Source organism: Bubalus kerabau, chromosome 13 (assembly GCF_029407905.1).
Source record: "Bubalus kerabau isolate K-KA32 ecotype Philippines breed swamp buffalo chromosome 13, PCC_UOA_SB_1v2, whole genome shotgun sequence".
Lineage (NCBI taxonomy): Eukaryota > Metazoa > Chordata > Mammalia > Artiodactyla > Bovidae > Bubalus > Bubalus kerabau.
In genome coordinates, this window is record NC_073636.1 from 73426440 (window position 1) to 73447558 (window position 21119).

Here is a 21119-nt window from a genome sequence, read left to right on the forward strand (position 1 = left end):
AGTGTTCTTGCCTGGAGAATCCCAGGGACGGCGGAGCCTGGTGGGCTGCCGTCATGGGGTCGCACAGAGTTGGACACGACCGAAGCGACTTAGCAGCAGCAGCAGCGGTCAGAAGGCTAGTAAAGCCTTTTTGAGATTACCACTTTCTGAAACGGACTTCATGAACACCAAAGCAGGAAGCAAAGAACTACCGAATCAAGATTCCAGAGCAAGAATTATGCACAAATGAGGGAAAGGAGGCCTAAGGAGGAATGGAAACTCGCTCAAAGTCACTTGGCTAAAGACAGACAGATGTCGGTCCCTGTATTGTAGTTTTAACCTTTGGAGCAGCCAGTCCTGGCGGCAGCTCTGGAATTCTGAAATGCTAACCCTGAGGTCTAGGTTTGAAGACCTATACTTCATTGGTTGACTCCGTTTCCCTTTCATAAAATAGCAGGATTCCTTTTGAGAATCTAATGAGGTGACGGATGTAATACACCAGATAACATAGTTAATATGTTCTTGGCAAACGGCAGCTCCTTTCCTTCCTTCTCGAGGTCCCAGCTTCCCCAGCTATGCCACCGAAACCTGTGCCTCGCAGCCAGCCTCTCCCCAGATTCAGGAACCCTCGGCGCGGTTTCGGCCACCAGGTGGGGACTCAATGCTTGTCCCTCAAGGAAAGGTCGCACATGCGCACTCACGGGGGTGGCGCCCCGCCTTCCTACGCTCTGCGCACGTCACTTCCGGCGCGAGCGGCCGGGCCGGCTGGGCAGGGAGTGCGGGTCGGTTCTGTGCGCGCTGCCGGACGAGGCTCCCGCCGCCGATTGACCCGCGCTCCGCCCCGTAGCCGGGCCGGTGAGTGCCCGCGAGCCCGTGTGCCCAGGGCACGGGGGAAAGGGACCCCCGCGAGGGAGGGATGACCGGAAGTGGGGCACCCGCGTAGGGAGAGACCCCAGGAAACGGGGACCCCTGGGGAAGGGGTGACAGCCGGAAGTGGGGGGCCTCGGAGGGTTGTCGACGCGGTGTGGGGGCTCTTGGGGCTCCAGGAACTGTGGATTCCTGACCTCTCCTGGGGGAGGGTGGGGAGGAAGGTGGTGCTCGAAAAATGTTAGGCTCCAAGTGAGGAAGGTTCTCGGCTTCCCCCTAACAAATGGTGTTTGCACCCATCTATATGCCCACCCATCGATTCCTTCACCAGACTGACCGAGTCGTGCGCTGTATTCGATACCGCCAGGGCCCTGGAGATTAAACTGGAAGCTCCAGGTGCAGCGTGGAGCCCAGTGTGGAGCCCACGTCTTTGCTCTGCCTCACGCGACGGGTACCCTTGGGCCCTTAACCTCTCATCCACTGTTATTTACAGAGCACCGTCATGGTCCAAGCATTGGGGAGAGCAATGAATGTGAGAGGCAATTTGTCTGCTCCCTTGAAATTCACATTCTAGTGGGCAGATCCCTCTTTGTAAAATAGTAACAGTATTCGTGTTCTCACCAAATATTGTGAAAATTAAACGAGAGATGGATGTAAAGTGCTTATCATAGTGCGCCATACATGGTAAAACATGCATGAACATGTTATCTCTTGTCATCATTCCACTGAGTTAAATTTCATAAATAAGCGATTATATTGAACGTTGCTGTGTGCCCAGCACTTCTAAGCATAGTGCCTTCCACAGGTGATCAGTAATTATTTGATAAATGAATGGATGGGTAAAACTGACTCAGAAGAGTTTTGGATAAACACACATGACACTGGACTGCAGTTTCTAAAAGAGAAATAGGAACCGAGTGCTGTGGAACACTAGAGTTAACCTGGAGAAGTCAAGGAAGGCTTCATAGAGGAGGTGACTTTGAAGCTAGGCCTGGTTGGAAACAAATGAGGTGAAGAAACTCCCAGACAGGTATCAGAAATGCATGAGGTGTTCATTAGTTTGTTTTGACTGACATTTAATGTGCATTGAAAGGAGGAAAGGTGGGAGAGGGACCGGAGAGGGACTTTGAGTCTAGTATGTAGTCCATGGACATTACAGTCAGTTTTCTGGCTAAGTAATGGATTGGAATTACGGGCATCTGTTGGCGACTCCCAAGAAAACAGACCCTAGGGTGGGTCCTGTGAACCATGATTGTTGATCTGTTCCTCACTCAGCATACCTCTGCCAAGCAGATTAAACTCATTCAACAAATATTTATGCAGCGCAGGCTATGTGTCTGACACCCTGTTAAGTGCTGTGTTTAGGATGATAAACAAGACAGTTGTGGATATTGCACACAAATGGCCTACAATTGCCACAGTGAGAGAAGTGCTATGCCACAGAGTTCCTGCAGGGGGCGCGGGGTGCTCCTAAACTGACCGGAGTCGGAGAGAGATGTCTTCCCTGCTTCAAAGTGGTCATCCCTGACCTGGATTATTTCAGTAGCCTCTAAATGGTCTCTTTGCGGCTGTCTTCATCGTCTTACAGTCATCCTCTTACATTTTCGAAACAACCCAGTGATCCTTTTAAAATCTAAATCCGATCATGTCACTCTACTCAAAACCCTCCAAAGTGAGTAACTAAGCTCTTACTGGCCTACAAAGCCCAGTACCAGTTGGGACCCCGGTTCCTCTCTAAATCCATCTGCTAATATTCTCTGCCTTGTGCATTTGGCTCTTGCCATACTAGTCTCCTCCCTATTCCTTGATAAAGCCAGGCGTGGTCCTGACTCAGGCTTTGCACTTTCCTACCCCCACAGACCTACATGGCTTGCTCCCTCATCTCTTTCATCTTTGCACACATGTCACTTGATCTGGGTGAGGACTTCCCTGATCACCCTACTTAAAACTGCAACTCCTATCTCCAGGTATATCCAACCCCCTTACCTGCAGCCTCTTTGCCTGCAACTCCCTTGCCTGCTTTATTTCTCTCCATAGCCCTTATCATCTTCTAGTAGACTATACAATTTATTTTGCTTATATTCTGTCTCCCTAATGAAAATGTAAGCTCAGTGAAGGCAGGATTTTTTCTTTGCTCACTGCTGTATCCCCCAGTGCCTGGTCAAGGGCCCAGTACCTATTAAGTGCTTGGTATCTGTTGAATGCATTAAGTGACATCTAATGGGGTGAATTGGTATTGGCCAGAGACCTGAAGGAAGAGCCTCCTAGTCAGAGAAAACAGGATGTGCAAAGACAAGAAAACCACCTTTGGGAGAAAATGAAAGAAGCTGGGCAGGGCTGGAGGTTAGCACACAAGCAACAGAGTGGGCAGACCTAAGAGTTGGAGGAGGTAGCCTGGTCACTGTGGCTGCTGTGGCCTGTGGGGAAGACTGGCTGTGTATGCACAGAGGCCCCAAGACGACCCCTGCCTGCCTTGTTGAGCTCAGAGTTGGGGAAGAGTGACAGCCCATGGACAGAGAGCTTGGGCTTCAAAACTGGGCAACCTTGCTGGGACCTTATTCCTGGAATATCTAAGGCAGCTATGTTTTTTTTTTTTCTTTTTTTTTCATTTAGTGTGTTAGTTCAGCTCTTCTAAGAAGCAGACACTAGGGTGAGATTACAGATGGAAGAAATTTAATGGTGGCAACACATAAAAGGGAGGGGAAACTGGAGAAATCAGGGAGAGCTTCTGACAGCTATGTGAGCCTGGTCCCTGTGCAGGAGGTTTGGGCAAGAAGTCTTGGACTGCAGTAAACGCTTGGCCAGGCTGATAGGGGATCCTCAAGGTTAAAGTTGCCTGTTTGAGGAGTCCTACGTTTCACTAATTCATTGGCTGGAGCCAGTCTGGAAAGTGTACATCCCCTGGGTGGTGGATCCCGAGGGACAGCAGCTGGGAACACCCATCAGTTATGTTCCACCCCCGCAGGAGATCTGGTCATTTTACAGCCGCCATGCCAAGTCATGTGTGGGTATGGTAAAAAATTTTAAAGGACAGTGAAGAGTCTCCTTTTCTCTTAAATGTTCAGTGTCTGGTTCTGTTGCTTAAAGGGAACCATGGTTAACAGTTTTCTTGTACTTTTCTTCCAAAAATTTTAGGTGCATTCACAAGTATATATTTTTAAAATATAAATACAAGTCTTTTTTTTTTTCATACTGTCCTGCAACCTGCTTTCTTTTTCCTTAATGTCAATTCATAAAGATCTAATTCTTTTTCATTACCAAATAGTATTCCGGGAATATGGTAATATTATTTAACTAGTCTCCAATAAGGAGATGGAGGTAAAGTATTTTCAGTCTTTTGCAATTATAGTTAATACTTGTAATGATCATCCATATTTTACACACACATATAAGTACATAGAAATGGAATGCTGGGCCAAAGCATAGTTTTTTTTAAATCAAAGTATAGTCAGTTTATAATGTTTCAGGTATATAGCAGAGTGATACAGTTATACATATGTATCTATTTTTCAGATTCTTTTCCAGTACAGGGTATTATAAGATACTGAATATAGTCCTTGTAGTCCTTATTGATTATGTGTCTTACATATAGCAGTGTATATCTCTTAATCACGAATTCCTAATTTATCCCTCCTATATTTCCCCCTTTGGTAACCATAAATTGGTTTTCTACTTCTGTGAGTCTATTTCTGTTTTGTAAATAAGTTCATTTGTGTCCCTTTTTTTTTTTTTTTTAGATTCCACATGTAAATGATACCATATGACATCTGTAAGGGTATGTGGTTTGGAATCTTGATAATTGACACACTGCCCTAAAGAGGCTGTGTCAGTTAATTCTCCCAACAACAAGCCCGTCAGAATCCCTGTTTTGTGTTTTTGCTAATCTGAGATTCAAAGGTGTTTTAGTTTCCATTTCTTTTATTACCAGTAAGGTCAAGCACCTGTTCGTACCTCTGTGAGCAAGGGGTGTGTGTGTGTGTGTGTGATGAGCGGTGTGTGTATCCTGCTGGAGGTCAAGCACCTGTTCATACCTCTGTGAGCAAGGGGTGTGTGTGTGTGTGTGTGTGTGTGTGTGTGTGTGTGTGTGTGTGATGAGCGGTGTGTGTATCCTGCTGGAGCTGCCCTGGGGCTGGGTTGGACTGGACCTGACTGTGATTCAGATACTCCTCCAGGAGAGAACCACTGTTCTGAGGGTTTGGGCTTGAGGATAGCATCTCTACCCACCTCCCTCACGCCGCTCAGGGATTTGGAGTGACCGATGCCAGTGCCGGGCTTTCTCGGCATCAGGCAGGGCTTCTGATTCGCAGGGATCCTGGGAGCTAATGTCAGAAGAAAGTGACTCGCTGAGAACCAGCCCTTCCGTGGCCTCGCTTTCGGAAAATGAGCTGCCGCCTCCTTCCGCCCCCGCCGGCTACGTGTGCTCGCTGACCGAGGACCTGGTGGCCAAAGCCAGGGAGGAGCTGCAGGAGAAGCCGGAATGGAGGCTCCGCGACGTGCAGGCCCTGCGGGACATGGTGCGCAAGGAGTGCCCCAACCTGAGCACCTCGCTGGAGGACGCCTTCCTGCTGCGCTTCCTCCGCGCCCGCAAGTTTGACTACGACCGGGCCCTCCAGCTGCTCATCAACTACCACAGCTGCCGGAGAAGCTGGCCCGAAGTCTTCAACAACCTGCGGCCTTCCGCCTTGAAGGAGGTCCTGGCCTCCGGCTTCCTTACCGTGCTGCCGCACACCGACCCCAGGGGCTGCCACGTCCTCTGCCTCCGCCCAGGTACCGCGCTCGCTGGGGGCGCGGGGGAGGGATGGGCGTGGGTACAGTTTGGGATGTGTCTGCCCAGGGTGCTTTGTGTGTGTGTGTGTGTGTGTGTGTGTGTGTGTCTTATTCCCTTTAGTCCCCTCCTGGCCTTAATCAAGGCTGCTGTGTGTGTGTGTGTCTGTCTGTCTGCCTTATTCCCTTTTGTCCCCTCCTGGCCTTAATCAAGGCTCTTGTGTGTGTGTGTGTTATTCCCTTTTGTCCCCTCCTGGCCTTAGTCAAGGCTTTTTTGACCACAGAACAGAGCCCTGCTCTACTGACTTAAGACAAAGGGAGGATGTAGTCTAAGCAGCTGGGAGCACCGCACCAGAGAGCTGAGGGAGCACGGTGCTCGGCCGCGGGAGCTAGACCCAGAGTCCTCCCTAAGAGGACAGGAACCGAGACCACCATTCTCCTGTCTCTGCTTCTGCCGATCTGTCAGTCTGTGTGTCTCCCTGGGCCACGTTTTCTGCTGCCCTTTGCACATCTTCATACTTCTGTCCGAGTACTGGCTTTTGATCCCTCTGTACACCCCTCAGCTTACCTGGCCACCCAACTAAGTTCCTTCAGTGCGGATTCCAGATTTCTAGGGTTGGGAATCTGGTGAGCTTAGAAAGCAACACTGGTCGTCAGGTCTAAGCAGGGCTGCCAGGACACCCCCACTCCCACCCTGTCACTCCTTAGTGAGCAGGTGAGGTACAGATATCAGTGTCTGCCTGCCTCCTCTGACTTCTCCCCGCTCCCCTCTGCTTTGTGAAGTCAGTGAAAAGCTTCACTTCAGATGCACTTTTCCATCTCAGCAGTGCATGATGGTAATTGAAACACCTGACATTTCCTTGATGCAGTAGTTTGCAATGGGAGTAGTTTTCTCCCTATTCCCTCCCCCACCAAAGTACCAGAAATGCGAGAGAAGACTTTTTGGTGAACAGAGAGACCGAGGGGTCCTAGAACTTAAGCATTCTGATTCTCTGTCTTTTTCTCCTTCTTCCCTGACCCTAAATACTTAGTACACTCAGGAGAGTTCTCTGCTGTTCCCCCTGCCTCAATATTTTCCATCAGAGCTGAGCTGAGAACAAATGTGAAAGTAAGATGGCTGTGTTCTTCTTCCCAAACATGCCAGGAACATGAGAACCTGCTGGGCACCCTTTCTGCTCCTGTGCAAATAACTTCTTGAAGGGACAGCTGATGGGGAGTGGAAGCCTCCCTCTGCCTTGAGACCCCCACATTACCATTTCCTTTAGTCATTTACCAAAGCTTGTTGGGAGACCAGCCTTTTCTATGTACCAGGCACAGTATTAACTGCTTTACCTGCTGTTTTAGGTGTTTTCCAAAATTAGGTGGTGTTCATATTAAAACAGGGCTTCCCAGGTGACTCAGTGGTAAAGAGTCTGCCTGCCAATGCAGGAGACATGGGTTCCACCCCTGGGTTGGGAAGATCCCCTGGAGGAGGAAATAGCAATCCAATCCAGTATTCTATTCTGGAAAATTCCATGAACAGAGAAGCCTGGCCAGCTGCTGTCCATGGGTTGCAAAGAACTGGACACGGCTGAGCAACAGAGCATGCATGCACGCATTTTACAATAAACAAGGTGGTCGAGCAGTCAGGGCACCAGGAAACCTAGAAACCAGTCAACGGGACTTTCTGCTGCTCCTCTGTACTCAGCTCATATGAATATTACAAAACAATCAGATGTTACCACACTGGTTTTGCCTGTTTGTGTGCTTTCAACTCTTAGCTCCTGAGATGGATTTTCCCCCCCTTATGTCTGGAGCAGATTTGAACACCTCCCCACAAACTCATCATTTTAACAGGAGGCAGACAGATTTTTGTTCTCAACTAGCTCCCCTGGTGGCTCAGCTGGTAAAGAATCTGCCTGCAATGTGGGAGACCTGTGTTTGATCCCTAGGTTGGGAAGATCCCCTGGAGAAGGGAACCACTATCCACTCCAGTATTCTGGCCTGGAGAATTCCATGGATTCTATAGTTCATGGGGTTGCAAAAAATCGCAAAGACTGAACAACTTTCACTTCACTTCAATGTGAAATCTGGAAGGTGTTGGGTTTGCCTTTTTGTAAGCTCTTTTGAGACAAATGTGATTGAAAAGGATGACAGCCAGTCTGTAGAAGCAGGTTTAATTGGCAGAACTACAAATAGCAAGCTGGCACAATTTTTGGACAAAGATTTTTTTGTATAGAAATTTTGCACATGTCACAAATCTCATTGGGGACAATCCAGTGGAGTTTTATCTTTCTAAGATAAAAGAGACACACATATCTTGGTGGGATTTTCTTGAGAATAGTAGATAACACTCAAAAGTTGTCATTCTCATCTTTTCCCCAAAGAAAGAAAGACTCCTCAATCATATGGGGAGCATCAAGGGAGCAACCAGCCTGGAAAGGGGAGTTTGTTCAAGCTACACCATTGGGAAACCATCGCCATCTCTGCTGTCCTTGGTCTGGGCTTCATCCTCAGACCAGCTCTTGCCTCATGGGTCCCTGGGTCTCAGGCTCCCAGCCTCACCACTACAAGACAGAAGAGAGATCTTCTCTTCCCGAAGGGCCCAGGTCCTTTGGGGCCAAGAATTGAGTCCCTGTGCTTCTGCTTGACCTCACTTGGATTACTTGCTGTGGCCAGGAGGATGCTGTGCCCACACTGGCCAAGCCCACCTCTGGACCCAGGAGTGAAGTCACTTTACACACTCAGTATGGCTAGCATGGGAAGAAGTGGCTCCCCCCAAGGAAGATGAGGGTGGTCTTACGAAGATAAGGGCACTTGTGATGGCAGAAGGCGCGCATGTCCATTAAGGCAAGCATTATTATCCCATTCGACTTAGGAGGAGACGTAGGCCCAAAATGAGGAGAAAACTTAGCCCAGGTCACATAGCTAGGAAGATGCAAACCCCAGGTGTGTCTGACTTCAGAGCTCACGACTTCACCTTCAACACTCAGTTGCTTTTCCACTTCAGAATGTGCTGCTATGTTTGGAGTCAAGAAGCATCAGCTCCCACTTAAAGATCTAAATAGTCATGCCAGTAGAATTCTTTTCCATTTTTAAGCAACGGTTTAGGAAGGAGATAAATCCTGGCCTATCTGATTACGTGTTTGTATTCATTTCTGTAACATACTGTCCATCTTTTACGACCTTAGACAGGTGGATCCCGAGCAACTATCCAATTACGGAAAACATCCGAGCCATATACTTGACACTAGAGAAACTCATTCAGTCTGAAGAAACCCAGGTGAATGGAATTGTAATTCTTGCAGACTACAAAGGAGTGAGCTTATCAAAGGCATCTCATTTTGGCCCTTTTATAGCCAAAAAGGTGATTGGCATCCTTCAGGTATGGCTCCTATCTGTCATGTACCTGTCCTGTGGCTGTTTGTCTTTCCCAGGGCCCTGTCTACCTCCAGTTCCACCTAATACACAAACCCCACCTCCCACGCCTCCCCACAGTCAGGACAATACAAAAGCATGGGAAGAAATATATAAGTCCAGTTCACCACTCATTCTCATCAAGGTCTCCAGTAGTTACTGGGCAAAATCAACTTTAGGACAAGAGCCCAAAAACCAGAGAAATGCTTTCTGCTTTGTTTGTTTGTTTGGGGTTTTTTTTTTTTTGGCCCAGAAGACAGAGAAATTCTTGACAAATGGAACTGAGATGTTTCTGCTGAGGTGATGGAGCCTCTCCTTTTTTCTGTAGAACCTGGGCTCAGGGAACCCTGCAGGGCTGTTTTGGTCAGATGCTTTTCACACCTCATGTTGTGCATTTCAGAACACAAGTCTCTGGGAACCATAAAGTTCCTCATGCGTCTGCAGTGTGTGAGATGGTTTGCACATGCAAAGTGCTTGTTTTTTTAATTGAAGTATATAGTTGATTTACAGTATTATGTTAGTTTAAGGTGTACAGCAGAATGATTCAGTATTTTTATAGATTATACTCCATTAAAAGGTATTACAAAATAATGGCTATAATTCCCTGTGCTGTCCAATATATCGTTGTTGCTGCAAAGCACACTTACAGTCATGGTAAGCCATTCAGTCCTTCAGGGAATTCTCTGAGATACACAAGGTAAGAGTTATCTTTCCTTGTTGATAGAAGAGGAAACCTTCAGGATGTAGTCTGGCAGCCTGGACCCTCATTCATCAGACCCAGTCGATGGGGTGCTGTCTCCTGTGAGCTGTGGGGCACCAGTGATCCCACGATTCTCCCCCATCAAATTCCATGGTTTTTGAGCCTGTCTTGCACACCAGGCTGATTATTTAAACATTTAAATGTCACTTCCAGTCATTATCAGAAATGTGAATTCTTGCGTGGAGGTAATACTTGGGCTTCCCTTAGCTTCCACTCTTCTTTGCTTCTGCCAAATATTGTGCAGATTCAAGTGTCAGGATAATGCATTCAATCAGTGGTTTTCTAGTCCTGTAAGATGGTCTGGGGGACAAAAAAATGTTCCAGGGTTAAGTGTGTTTGGGAAATACAGCATAGCATGCCCCTTTCTTGTGAATTTCAACATAAACATTTGCATACTGAAAGCCTGACCAGTCCCGCAGTTAAGGAAACCTGTTTTGACTGTATTTAGTCTACTGTTTCTCAAACTCAGTTGCTTACCACAGAACCCTTTTTGCATCACAGGCTAGTAACATCCTGAGAAATACACTTTGGGCAACACTGATCTAGAAGGCCTGATATGTGTTAGATCTGTCCACACAGGCTCAGACTGCTTTTTTGCCCTAAGAAGGGCAGCTATCCACCTGCTTGCCTAACCCTTTCCTAAGCCAGCTCTGGGTCCTTAGATAGACTCTTTGCCTGAGACCCATCTTCCTGTCTAGCCCTGACTTGGGCTGTCTTTGAAGAGACTGGGAGAATCAGACCAGACTGATGTTGGGGCTAAAAATGGGGAAGGCAGGCTGTGGTAACTGACAGTTTTCAGATTCTAACATCGGGATTCTAACATTCCCTTCCCTTCCCTTCCCTTCCCCCACAGGATGGTTTCCCCATTCGGATCAAAGCAGTCCATATAGTGAATGAACCTCGAATATTTAAAGGTATTTTTGCCATCATAAAACCATTTCTGAAGGAGAAGATAGCAAACAGAGTAAGTGATGATCCTATCAAAGATACTTTAATTTTTTTTTATGCTTCCTTTTCTGTGACATCTCTAAATTTATTGCAACAACTATAAACTTATTCTTTTTTTTTTTTTAAGATTTACATATTTATTATTTTTTGTTTCACTGGGTCGTCATTGCTGTGCATGGTCTTCTCGTTTCAGTGGCTTCTCTTGTTGCAGAGTACGGGCTCTATGCACATGGGCTCAGTAGCTGTGGCTCGTGGGCTCTAGAGTGCTGGTTCCATAGTTGGGCCACATTTAGTTGCTCCACGGCATGTGGGATCTTCCCAGATCAGGGATCAAACCCGTGGCCTCTTCATTGGCAGACAGATTCTTAACCACTAGACCACCGGAGAAGCCCAGTTTATTATTCTTGCCTGGGACTACTAAGTTGGAAAGTACGGGGTTTCAGATAAAATAAGTGAACAGTCTTTTCTGTGAGGGGAAGATGAAATTAATTGGAAAATAATACTTGACTGTAGAGAGAGCAGACCCAGGGTTGTTTTTGTAGGAGCATCTCTGCTCCATGATCATTTAGGCTTTTTAATATCCTGGCCTGGGCGTTGTGAACCAATATCATATTTTATGTATGCTGCTGCTGCTGCTGCTAAGTCATGTCAGTCGTGTCCGACTCTGTGCGACCCCATAGATGGCAGCCCACCAGGCTCCCCCATCCCTGGGATTCTCCAGGCAAGAACACTGGAGCGGGTTGCCATTTCCCTCTCCAATGCATGAAAGTGAAAAGTGAAAGTGAAGTCGCGCAGTCGTGTCCGACTCTTAGCGACACCATGGACTGCAGCCTACCAGGCTCCTCCGTCCATGGGATTTTCCAGGCAAGAGTACTGGAGTGGGGTGCCATTGCCTTGAGGACGTGGCAAAGGGTGGGCATTGGGCGGGCAGTTAAAAAGAGTCCTGGCAATTTCTGACTGTAGCTCCTTGTGCTTTAAAACTGTTGTCTGTGTGTTTGTCGCTCAGTCATATCCAACTTTTTGAGATCCCATGGACTGTAGCCTGCCAGGCTCCTGTGTCCATGGGATTCTCCAGGCAAGAATACTGGAGTGGGTAGCCATTGCCTTCTCCAGGGGAATCTTCCTCACCCAGGCACTGAACCCAGGTCTCCTGCATTTGCAGGCAGATTCTTTACCATCCAAGCTATAGGAAAGTCCCTGTAGCTTAAATTGTTGTTGAAGCCTTTCCATTTACTTAATTTGTTGTCTTACTGTGTGAAGTTTGTAGAGTAATTCAAGGTTTATGAGATCTGTGAGTTTATAGTTTAATTTTTATGTTAGAGAGAATAGGTGACACTTTAAAAAGACAGTCTGGGGACTTACCTGGTGGTCCAGGAATTAGGACTCTGAACTTTCACTCCAGGGGACCTGGGTTCGATCCCTGGTTGGGGAGCTAAGATTCTGCAAACCGCAAGGTGCAGCCAAAAAAAAAAAACAACAATAGCCTTCCTCTGACCCTGAAGAGCCAGTGATCTTTTAAACTTTCCGAGGACCATGACTGAAATGTGATGGGTGGTATTTTTCTTCTTCTTTCTTAGGCCTAGGAAAATGGTTATGGTCACTCACATACTCTTCAATTTTGTTCTCGCTTTCAAAGAGGAAATGTAGAATCTCATTTGTGAGGGAGGGAACTTTAAATCCAGATTCCCAGGCCCTTTCCCCAAAGATTTCAACTCGTCAGTTCAGGGCTAGAGCCCAGGAACCTGTGCTTTTAAGACTTCCTTAAGTGATTCTGATGCACTGTTAGGATTGAGGACCTCTCAGTGTGGCCTCCCACCCTGGGTTTGAACCCATGTTGCTTCCTGGAGCTTCCATTTGGAACCTGCTTTTACCGAAGCAGTCTTTGGGTGAGGTCTTTTACATCTATGAAATGACCTTACTGGTGTCCAATAATCTGGTCAATTGGTCCATCGTATGTTAATTCATCCACTCAAAACTATTTTTCATCAGCTTTGTGCAGGTATGGTCTCAATGAACAAAACAGACCAAAATCTCCGCCCCCAAGAAGCTTACATTCTAGAGAGACAGACAGTGAGTTATGTCTGTTATCTAGGATGAGAATGTGCTAATGCTATGGAGAAAAATAAAGCAGAGAAAGGAGACAGCAGGTTCCGGAAGGAAAGGAGCAGTAGTATTCCGTAGGATAGTCAGAGGTGGTGTCATTGAGAAGTTGGCGTTTGAGCGAAGACGTGAATGCATGAGGGAGTGAGCCTTACAGGGATCTGGGGGACTCTGAGCCGGGCGGGGGGCGGGAGAGGCAGGCCTGGAGGAGCCCCAGCGGGGCATGGGAGGAAGGGGAGGCAGAGGTGTAACGGGCCAGACCGTGTGGGCCATCATGTGGACTCTGGTGTTTAGTCTGTGTGAGATGGGTGCACTGGAGTCTGCGTGTTTTAGAGGAGTGACTTGATCTGACCTACGTTGACGAGTGCTTAGGCTGTGGTGGGACAAGGGTTTAAGCACAGAACGGAGGAAGACGCTCTGAGAATCCAGGAAAGAAGGGATGGTGAACTGGTCCCACTAGGGTAGCAGGGAAGTGCCAGAATGCTGGAGGTATTTTGAAGGACCAGCTAACAGGATACAGGGAGTGAGCAAAAGAGGATGAAGGATCCTCAAGCTTTTCATGGCACTGGAAGAGTGGAGTTGGCATCAACCGTTCCCTTATTCATTCAACAGATGTGTGTCTGAGTACCTTCTAGTAAAGGTTACTGATTAACCCAAGGACTTGTGTGCTTTCCTTTCATTCTCTGTAGTTTTTCCTTCACGGGTCTGACCTGAACTCTCTCCACACAAACCTTCCAAGAAACATCCTACCCAGGGAATACGGGGGCACGGCTGGAGAGCTGGACATCACCGCCTGGAACGAGGTGCTGCTAGCCTCGGAGGAGGACTTCGTAAAGGAGTTCTGCCAGCCAGGCCCTCCCTGTGACAGCATCCTGGGCCAGGCCCTGCCGCCCAAGGGGCTGAGCTCAGAGGTGCCCTGTGATGACTCCATGCGGGCCATGAAATCGCAGCTGTACTCCTGCTACTAGGCAGTCCCCCGCGAATGTCACCATCTTTATAACCTTTCCTTCTTTCTTCGGAGAGGCCCAAGGAGGATTCGAGGTGCCAGGGATTGTCTTGCTCCTTGGAACGGAACTGCAGCATGGAGGAAAATCCTGGACAGCTCTGAGCCACAGGGTGAGGCTTGGGTGGCTTGAATGACTGTGGAAGACATGGAGAAAGTCCCCCAGCAATTCCGAAATATTTGGAATCCCAGTGTGCAGCCATGCATGTGGAAGCCGTATCTGGTTCTTACAGAGCTCAAAGCAAGAAAAATGAGGACCAACGTCACTCTGATCCCACATTCCAGGAGAAAACCCCGATTGGCCAGGCAGTGCATTCCTGTGAGACGGTTTGGCCGAGCCTGCCAGGGGGCCACATGTGAGATGATGAGATTGTCTTGAAAGAGACTACAGACCTCTCTCATCTTGAAAGTCAGAGGTCCATCATTGGGTCTGGAAAGCACCTTCACTGAATCATGCAAGAGGACAGAAGCAGCACCTCCTGATCAAACTCGGGAACCATGGACCTTATGTATCTCTGGGATTCATGGGTTGAATCTTGCAATAGAACCTTAAAGTTTTTCCGAACCCATAAAGCCTTAGTCCTGGTTCTCAAAAGAATCATACATGATCCTAGACGCACGTGATTTTACTCAACCAAGAAGCCTGGACGTTAGTCCTGTGTAGCTAAAAGAATTCTGGCCTAAGAATTATGAGACATGGGCCCCAGCCTTAGATGTGTTTCTGTGGACAGGACACACGAGCCTCTGTGGGCCTCCAGCCTTCTCATCTGTAAAATCAGGCTGAATGAAGTGATGATGAGGGCCCTTTTGTCCACTAACGGGGCTCTGCGATTTGGTTATTTATTGAATGTTAGACATTGGTTTTCTGCCTAGAAAGAGCACTCTCTAGATACCAGTGGTTGGATTCTGTATTTTTGTGGTATGCATGGGCCTTCCCAAGAGGGATGTGTCATTGTTTCGGCTCTGTCTTTATAGAAACGAGTGGATCAGCAATACCCATTTTCATTTCACAGGGAGGGTAGTGAAGGCAGATGCGACGCCCATGATCTTGGATGAATTCCTTCCATCTCTGAGACTCTGGCTTATATTTTAAACTTGGCGATGGTAAAGGGTTAAATTAATTGGCATTCTTAAAATTTGGCCTCTGGAAATAAGGGCAAGTTATTCTGGGACACCCGCACCCCAACCCACTTGAGTTTCTCTCTCTCATGTCCAGCCAGACTGAATGTTAGTTCTGCATTTTAGCACTTTAGACCCTTCCTGTCAAGAACTCAGCCTTAGCCCAAGCATCAAATTAGGTGGTTCATCTGATGGCTTTTGACCTATTTCCTTTCATTCATTCCATGCACACTGTGGTGTTAAAAAGTGACAAGTACCATGCATTGTGTGTGTTAGCTTCTCTGTGCACTTGTTAGAGCAGCAGCAGGCAAACTGAGGGACTCAGTTAGGACTAGAACAGCCCTCTGACACGTAAAGGCCAATCAGTTGTTCATTAGCTATTTCTCTCTCTCTAGCACTTTTTAAAATGTCTGGAGAAGTTGTTGGTGGAAATGACTTACCTCATTCGTGCCAATTCTAGGAGGAACTGTTTTCACCATAGATACTAACCTCGGATGCTCTAAGGACCTGGCTGGGTGGGCGGTGTTACAGTACACACCCCTGGCTGCCTCTAGTCCCATCTAGACGATGCCATGACAATGATGGCGTGACCACCACTGCTGAAAAGGCCTAAATGGGACAAGTGGGATGGCTATCTAGTAATGAGTTCAGAACCCAGCCGCCTGGGCGAATTGGTCACAGGTTTTCTTAGGTCCCAAAGAGAACAGAGATTAAAAAACAAAACGGAAAAGTTAGACATGAATCATTCAGCCCCAAATTTCCAAGGTTTAAACTGTGCATTGCATTCCTGGCCAGTTGCCTTTGTCCATGTGTCTTAACGTGGGGACAGCCAAGCTCACCTCCAGAAATTTCTCAAAGACCAGGAAGGGTGTTGCCCATTTCCCAGACCTTCCCAGTTAGATCAAGGAGCTGTTTCGTTCAGCTTCAGAAAGGGGTCAAAGCCAAGGGTTGTCTACCTTCTGGAGCTGCTAGAGCTGCTGTGTTTTATGTTGGCTCCAGGGAGAGCAAGTGGTTTTGACACTTCAGGAGGCTTGGTCCGAGCTGTGACAGCAGGATCTCCCTGGGTGAAAGACGTGGGGTCTCTGCCTGGCTTCTCTCTACAGCTGCCTCAGCAGGGCAGGGGAATGACCACAGGGGCACCCCGGGAGTTTCACTCGCGATGGGGACACAGTGACGGAGCAAGTAACTGAACGCCAGGAGAACTGAGTGTTTTCCTTAAGGGAAAAGTTTTGACTTGTTTCAGACACCTGAAAAGGAACATTTCCTGCAATTCAGGGCTGTGTGCTGTAGGCAAGAGAAAGAAATAGTAAACCAGGAGACCCAAGTTCCAGCTTTACTTTGCCACGTGACCTTGGTCAGCTGCTGAACATCCCTGAATCGTCTTTTTTTTTTTTTTTTTTCCTGAATCGTCTTATGATGAAGGGGGTCTACACTTGGGAGCCCTGAACCCTCTGTTCCTGGCATCAGAGGATTTGTTCTCCCCCGCCATCTAAATGACTTTTTAGGCAGTTTAGGTCTGAATGAACTGACACCTAATGCTTCCAAATGAGTCTGTAAGCTTGGGTAATGGGGTGGGGGAGTTCTTCCTTCTTTTCTATACAGAATTCTGGAAAATTGTGCTTCTTCCTGGAATTCTGTTCTTTCATGGCCAGAGGCTGGGAGTAATCTACAGAAATAGCCAAAAGTGCAACAACCCTGGCCTCCCCTCTTGAGTTTCCTATTTTCTGTCGGCAGAGGTGGCCTCAGCTCCCTAGTGCTTCATCCTGCTTTCACAAGGAGCAGCCTGTCCTTCAGTCAGTTTAGTCGCTCAGTTGTGTCCGACTCTTTGTTACTCCATGAACCACAACACGCCAGGCTTCCCTGTCCTTCACCAACTCCCGGAGCTTGCTCAAACTCATATCCATTGCATCGGTGATGCCATCCAACCATCTCATCCTCTGTCGTCCCCTTCTCCTCCCGCTTTCAATCTTTCCCAGCATCGGGGTCTTTTCCAAGGAGTCAGTTCTTCATATCAGGTGGCCAAAGTATTGGAGTTTCAACTTCAGCATCAGTCCTTCCAATGAATATTCAGGACTGATTTCCTTTATGATTGGCTGGTTTGATCTCCTTGCAGTCCAAGGGACTCAAGAGTCTTCTCCAACACCACAAAAACAAAAGCATCAATTCTTCGGCACGCAGCTTTCTTGATAGTCCAACTCTCACATCCATACATATGGAAAACCATAGCTTTGACTAGATGGACCTTTGTTGGCAGAGTAATGTCTCTACTTTTTAATATGCTGTCTAGGTTGGTCATAGCTTTTCTTCCAAAGAGCAAGTGTCTTTTAATTTCATGGCTACAATCACCATCTGCAGTGATTTTGGAGCCCAGATAAAGTCCCACTGTTTCCATTGTTTCCCCATCTGTTTGCCACAAAGTGATGGGACTGGATGCCATGATCTTAGTTTTTTGAATGTTGAGTTTTAAGCCAACTTTTTCACTTTCTTCTTTCACTTTCATCAAGAGGCTCTTTAGTTCTTTTTCGCTTTCTGCCATAAGGGTAGTGTCATCTGCGTATCTGAGGCTATTGCTGTTTCTCCCGGCAATCTTGATTCCAGCTTCTGTTTCATCCAGCCCAGCGTTTCTCATGATGTACTCTGCATATAAGTTAAATAAGCAGGGTGATGATATACAGCCTTGACGTACTCCTTTTCCTATTTGAAACCAGTCTGTTGTTCCATGTCCAGTTCTAACTGTTGCTTCTTGACCTACATACAGATTTCTCAGGAGGCAGGTAAGGTGGGCTGGTATTCCCATCTCTTTCAGAATTTTCCAGTTTCTTGTGGTTCACACAGTCAAAGGCTTTGGTGTAGTCAATAAAGCAGATGTTTTTCTGGAACTCTCTTGCTTTTTCCATGATCCAACGGATGTTGGCAATTTGATCTCTGGTTCCTCTGCCTTTTCTAAAACCAGCTTGAACATCTGGAAGTTCATGGTTCACATACTTTGAAGCCTGGCTTGGAGAATTTTGAGCATTACTTTGCTAATGTGTGAGATGAGTTCAATTGTGTGGTAGTTTAAACCTTCTTTGAAATTGCCTTTCTTTGGGATTGGAATGAAAACAGACCTTTTCCAGTCCTGTGGCCACTGTTGAGTTTTCCAAATTTGCTGGCATATTGAGTGCAGCACTTTAACAGCATCATCTTTTAGGATTTGAAATAGCTCAACTGGAATTCCATCATCTCCACTAGCTTTGTTCGTAGTAATGCTTCCTAAGGCCCATTTGACTTCACATTCCAGGATGTCTGACTCTAGGTGAGTGATCACACCATCGTGGTCATCTGGCTCATGAAGATCTTTTTTGTGCAGTTCTTCTGTGTATTCTTGCCACCTCTTCTTAATATCTTATGCTTCTGTTAGGTCCATACAAATTCTGTCCTTTATGGTGCCCATCTTTGCATGAAATGTTCCCTTGGTATCTCTAATTTTCTTGAAGAGATCTCTGGTCTTTCCCATTCTAGTGTTTTTCCCCTATTTCTTTGCATTGATCACTGAGGAAGGCTTTCTTATCTCTCCTTGCTGTTGTTTGTAACTCTGCATTCAAATGGGGGTATCTTTCCTTTTCTCCTTTGCCTTTAGCATCTCTTCTTTTCTCAGCTATTTGTAAGGCCTCCTCAGACAGCCGTTCTGCCTTCTTGCATTTCTTTTTCTTGGGGATGGTCTCGATCACTGCCTCCTGTACAGTGTCACGAACCTGACACTGCTCAATGTCACAAGCCTGTCCTTAGAGCTTTGCAAACACTTCAGTTCACAAGATACTACATTTTTGCCAGAAAGAGAGTCAGGGTAATAAGAGATATTTTCCCTGAATTCCTGTGAGATGTTGAGCCTTTCAGAAATCTCCATGGGTAGGCAGTTACTTGAAATGCCATCTGATTCTCAGATCAGTTATGGAGTCGCTTTTTCATTTGTATAGCCAAAAGCTATGGTACTGTTGTGGCATTATCATAATACCTCATTTTAAGGTTTTCCTTTGAAACCATTTCTTTCATTTAGGAAGTAAAATGTCCGCTAAGCTAATGATGTGTGGCTGTCCTGTGCCATGAGAGGCGTGGAGATCACAAACAGAAAACATGGCAACTGTTCAGGAAAGATGTCTAGTCATGCTAGACATCTGAAAAGTCACACTTTTCAGTATTGAGGTCTGTGAGTTTTGTAAATCTCGACTAAATTCCCTCCTGCTCTCCTGATGCAGAAATGGCTTGAAATACAAGCAATATATAATGTCAGAGTCCGATATTCTTCCTTCATGGCGCTTGCTCCGTGCGAAGGCCCAGGGTGATTTGTGAATGGTCTTGCTAGTGACCGTTCTGCTCTCTGCCAATCAGCCACTCATCCTTTCGTCTCACTGGGCACCATGTTTAGCTGAGCAGTTAAGTAGCTGCCGTCCACTGGGATTCTTAGGGATATGCCTTGACCTCTAGGCATATCAGGTGGGAACCTGTTACAAGTAAAATACTTAAAAGTTCTCTGGGGCCAAGAGCCTCTGACAGTGACTCTGAAGGGGTTAGAGATGGACTAATTGGGACCAGATTGGGGCATCATTTCGGCCTCTGGTTGCCTTCCTTGCTTCAAACTGAAATTCAGTTTGGCTTCAAGTATAGGGACACGTGGTGGTGGATTCATCTACTTCAGTGTTTGTTTTGACCAAAAGTTTATTTTTCTAGTGCATTTTCTAAGTCAAAATGGTGAAAACATGTAATTTTAGTATGCATGACTGGGTCTTAAATAATAAAAAATCTCTGTAAGGCTGAGTGTGTGTGGAGTTCTTTTGTGACTATGGCAGTTTGGGTAAAGGTTCTAAGTGTTTTATTTTTCATGGCCAGGGCTTCCAGCTGGTAAAGAATCCACCTGCAATGTGGGAGACCTGGGTTCGATCCCTGGGTCAGGAAGATCCCCTGGAGAAGGGAAAGACTACCCACTCCAGTGTTCTAGCCTGGAGAAGCCATGGGCTGTATAGTCCATGGCGTCACAAAGACTTGGACACAACTGAGTGCCTTTCACTCCCTCACAGTGGCCTGGGGAGAGCCTCTCACCTGCTGAGGCCGGAAGGCAGCGCTGTGGCAGCACGTGCATTTTCTAGGCAGCAGGCGTGCTGCCTCTGAAGATCAGATGCGGTGAGAGGACACCAGTGTGAAGAAAGGAAGTGGCTCGAGATGTCCACAGTGACACAGAGGGCCACTCACGAGGCCCAGGTGTACTTCCCAGACTGGCCTTGAACCCCGATAGCTAACAGTCCCTGAGTGTTCTTGTGGGCTGTGCATCCATCTTGTTAAGCGCTTCATGTACAAAATGTCATTTAATCTTCAAGCACCCTTAATGAAATATTATTGCCCCTGGGGGAGAAGTAAGGTACAGAAAAGCAGCTTGTCCAAGGACCCACAGCTATTAACAGTTAAGTAGCACTGGGATTCAAGGCCAGGCACTCTGACTGGAGCCCACAATCTCCTCCTGATGGCTGGAGTCAGCCCCCAGACATACCATAGAAAGAAGGGAGGTATTTATAGAGTCAGAAAGCGTCAGTGTAAAAAGTGGCTTGTTTTCTGGCTTCCTGGAGAATAGAAAGCAGAAGTTCCTAATCTCTTGAGGCCCAAATTGTAACTGAACACTTTATTCTGGAAGCACCTACAAGTGAACGCAAACTCCTTGAGGGTGACTTGGGTGTGGCCTGCTCAGCTCTGGTCCCCTGGTGCTTAGCTGTTTCTCTGCCCTCTGTTCATCTCCCCAGAGGAGACAAGAGCTAGGTCCCCGTCTGTGGCGGGTCTGGTGTGTTGGGGATGGGCCAGCTGAGAAACCCTCAGAATATCCATACGTTACTGCTGGCTTTGATGATGCAACAGTAAGTACTTAACACTGCAACATACCAGCTCTTCAGGTCAGCATTCTCAAAGAACTTAGTCTGTTTCTCACGTCCGGAAAGACAAGAGTTCATGGCTTCAATTCTTTTTACCTCCATAACAGTGTTAAAAGGATCAACTTAGGTCCTTTAGAAGCCATAGGAGTTTTTTCTATGAGTTTTCTCTTCTAAAATACCCCTTAGTTTTCTCCAGTGCCCACGCCTCACAGTACTTGTTCAGTACTTCTATACAATAAATGGCACCAAATGTTTCGTGTTATTGCATTTAAAGCTGCTGAGTATGGAT

General features: G+C 46.9%; 1 protein-coding gene across 2 annotated transcripts; it reads left to right on the top strand.

Annotated features, from left to right (window-relative positions):
* Positions 1-724: 724 nt before the first annotated feature.
* On the top strand, positions 725-19727 carry TTPAL (alpha tocopherol transfer protein like). Of its 2 annotated transcripts, XM_055545078.1 has the most exons (6): positions 748-834; positions 4584-4621; positions 5154-5613; positions 8781-8974; positions 10620-10730; positions 13504-19727. In XM_055545078.1, the coding sequence occupies exons 2-6, from the start codon at positions 4607-4609 to the stop codon at positions 13780-13782; spliced, it is 1059 nt and encodes a 352-aa protein (XP_055401053.1). In that variant the 5' UTR covers positions 748-834; positions 4584-4606; the 3' UTR covers positions 13783-19727. The 2 variants fall into 2 exon arrangements, with proteins under 2 accessions (XP_055401054.1, XP_055401053.1); XM_055545079.1 differs by lacking the exon at positions 4584-4621 and having other exon boundaries at positions 725-834.
* Positions 19728-21119: the final 1392 nt, after the last annotated feature.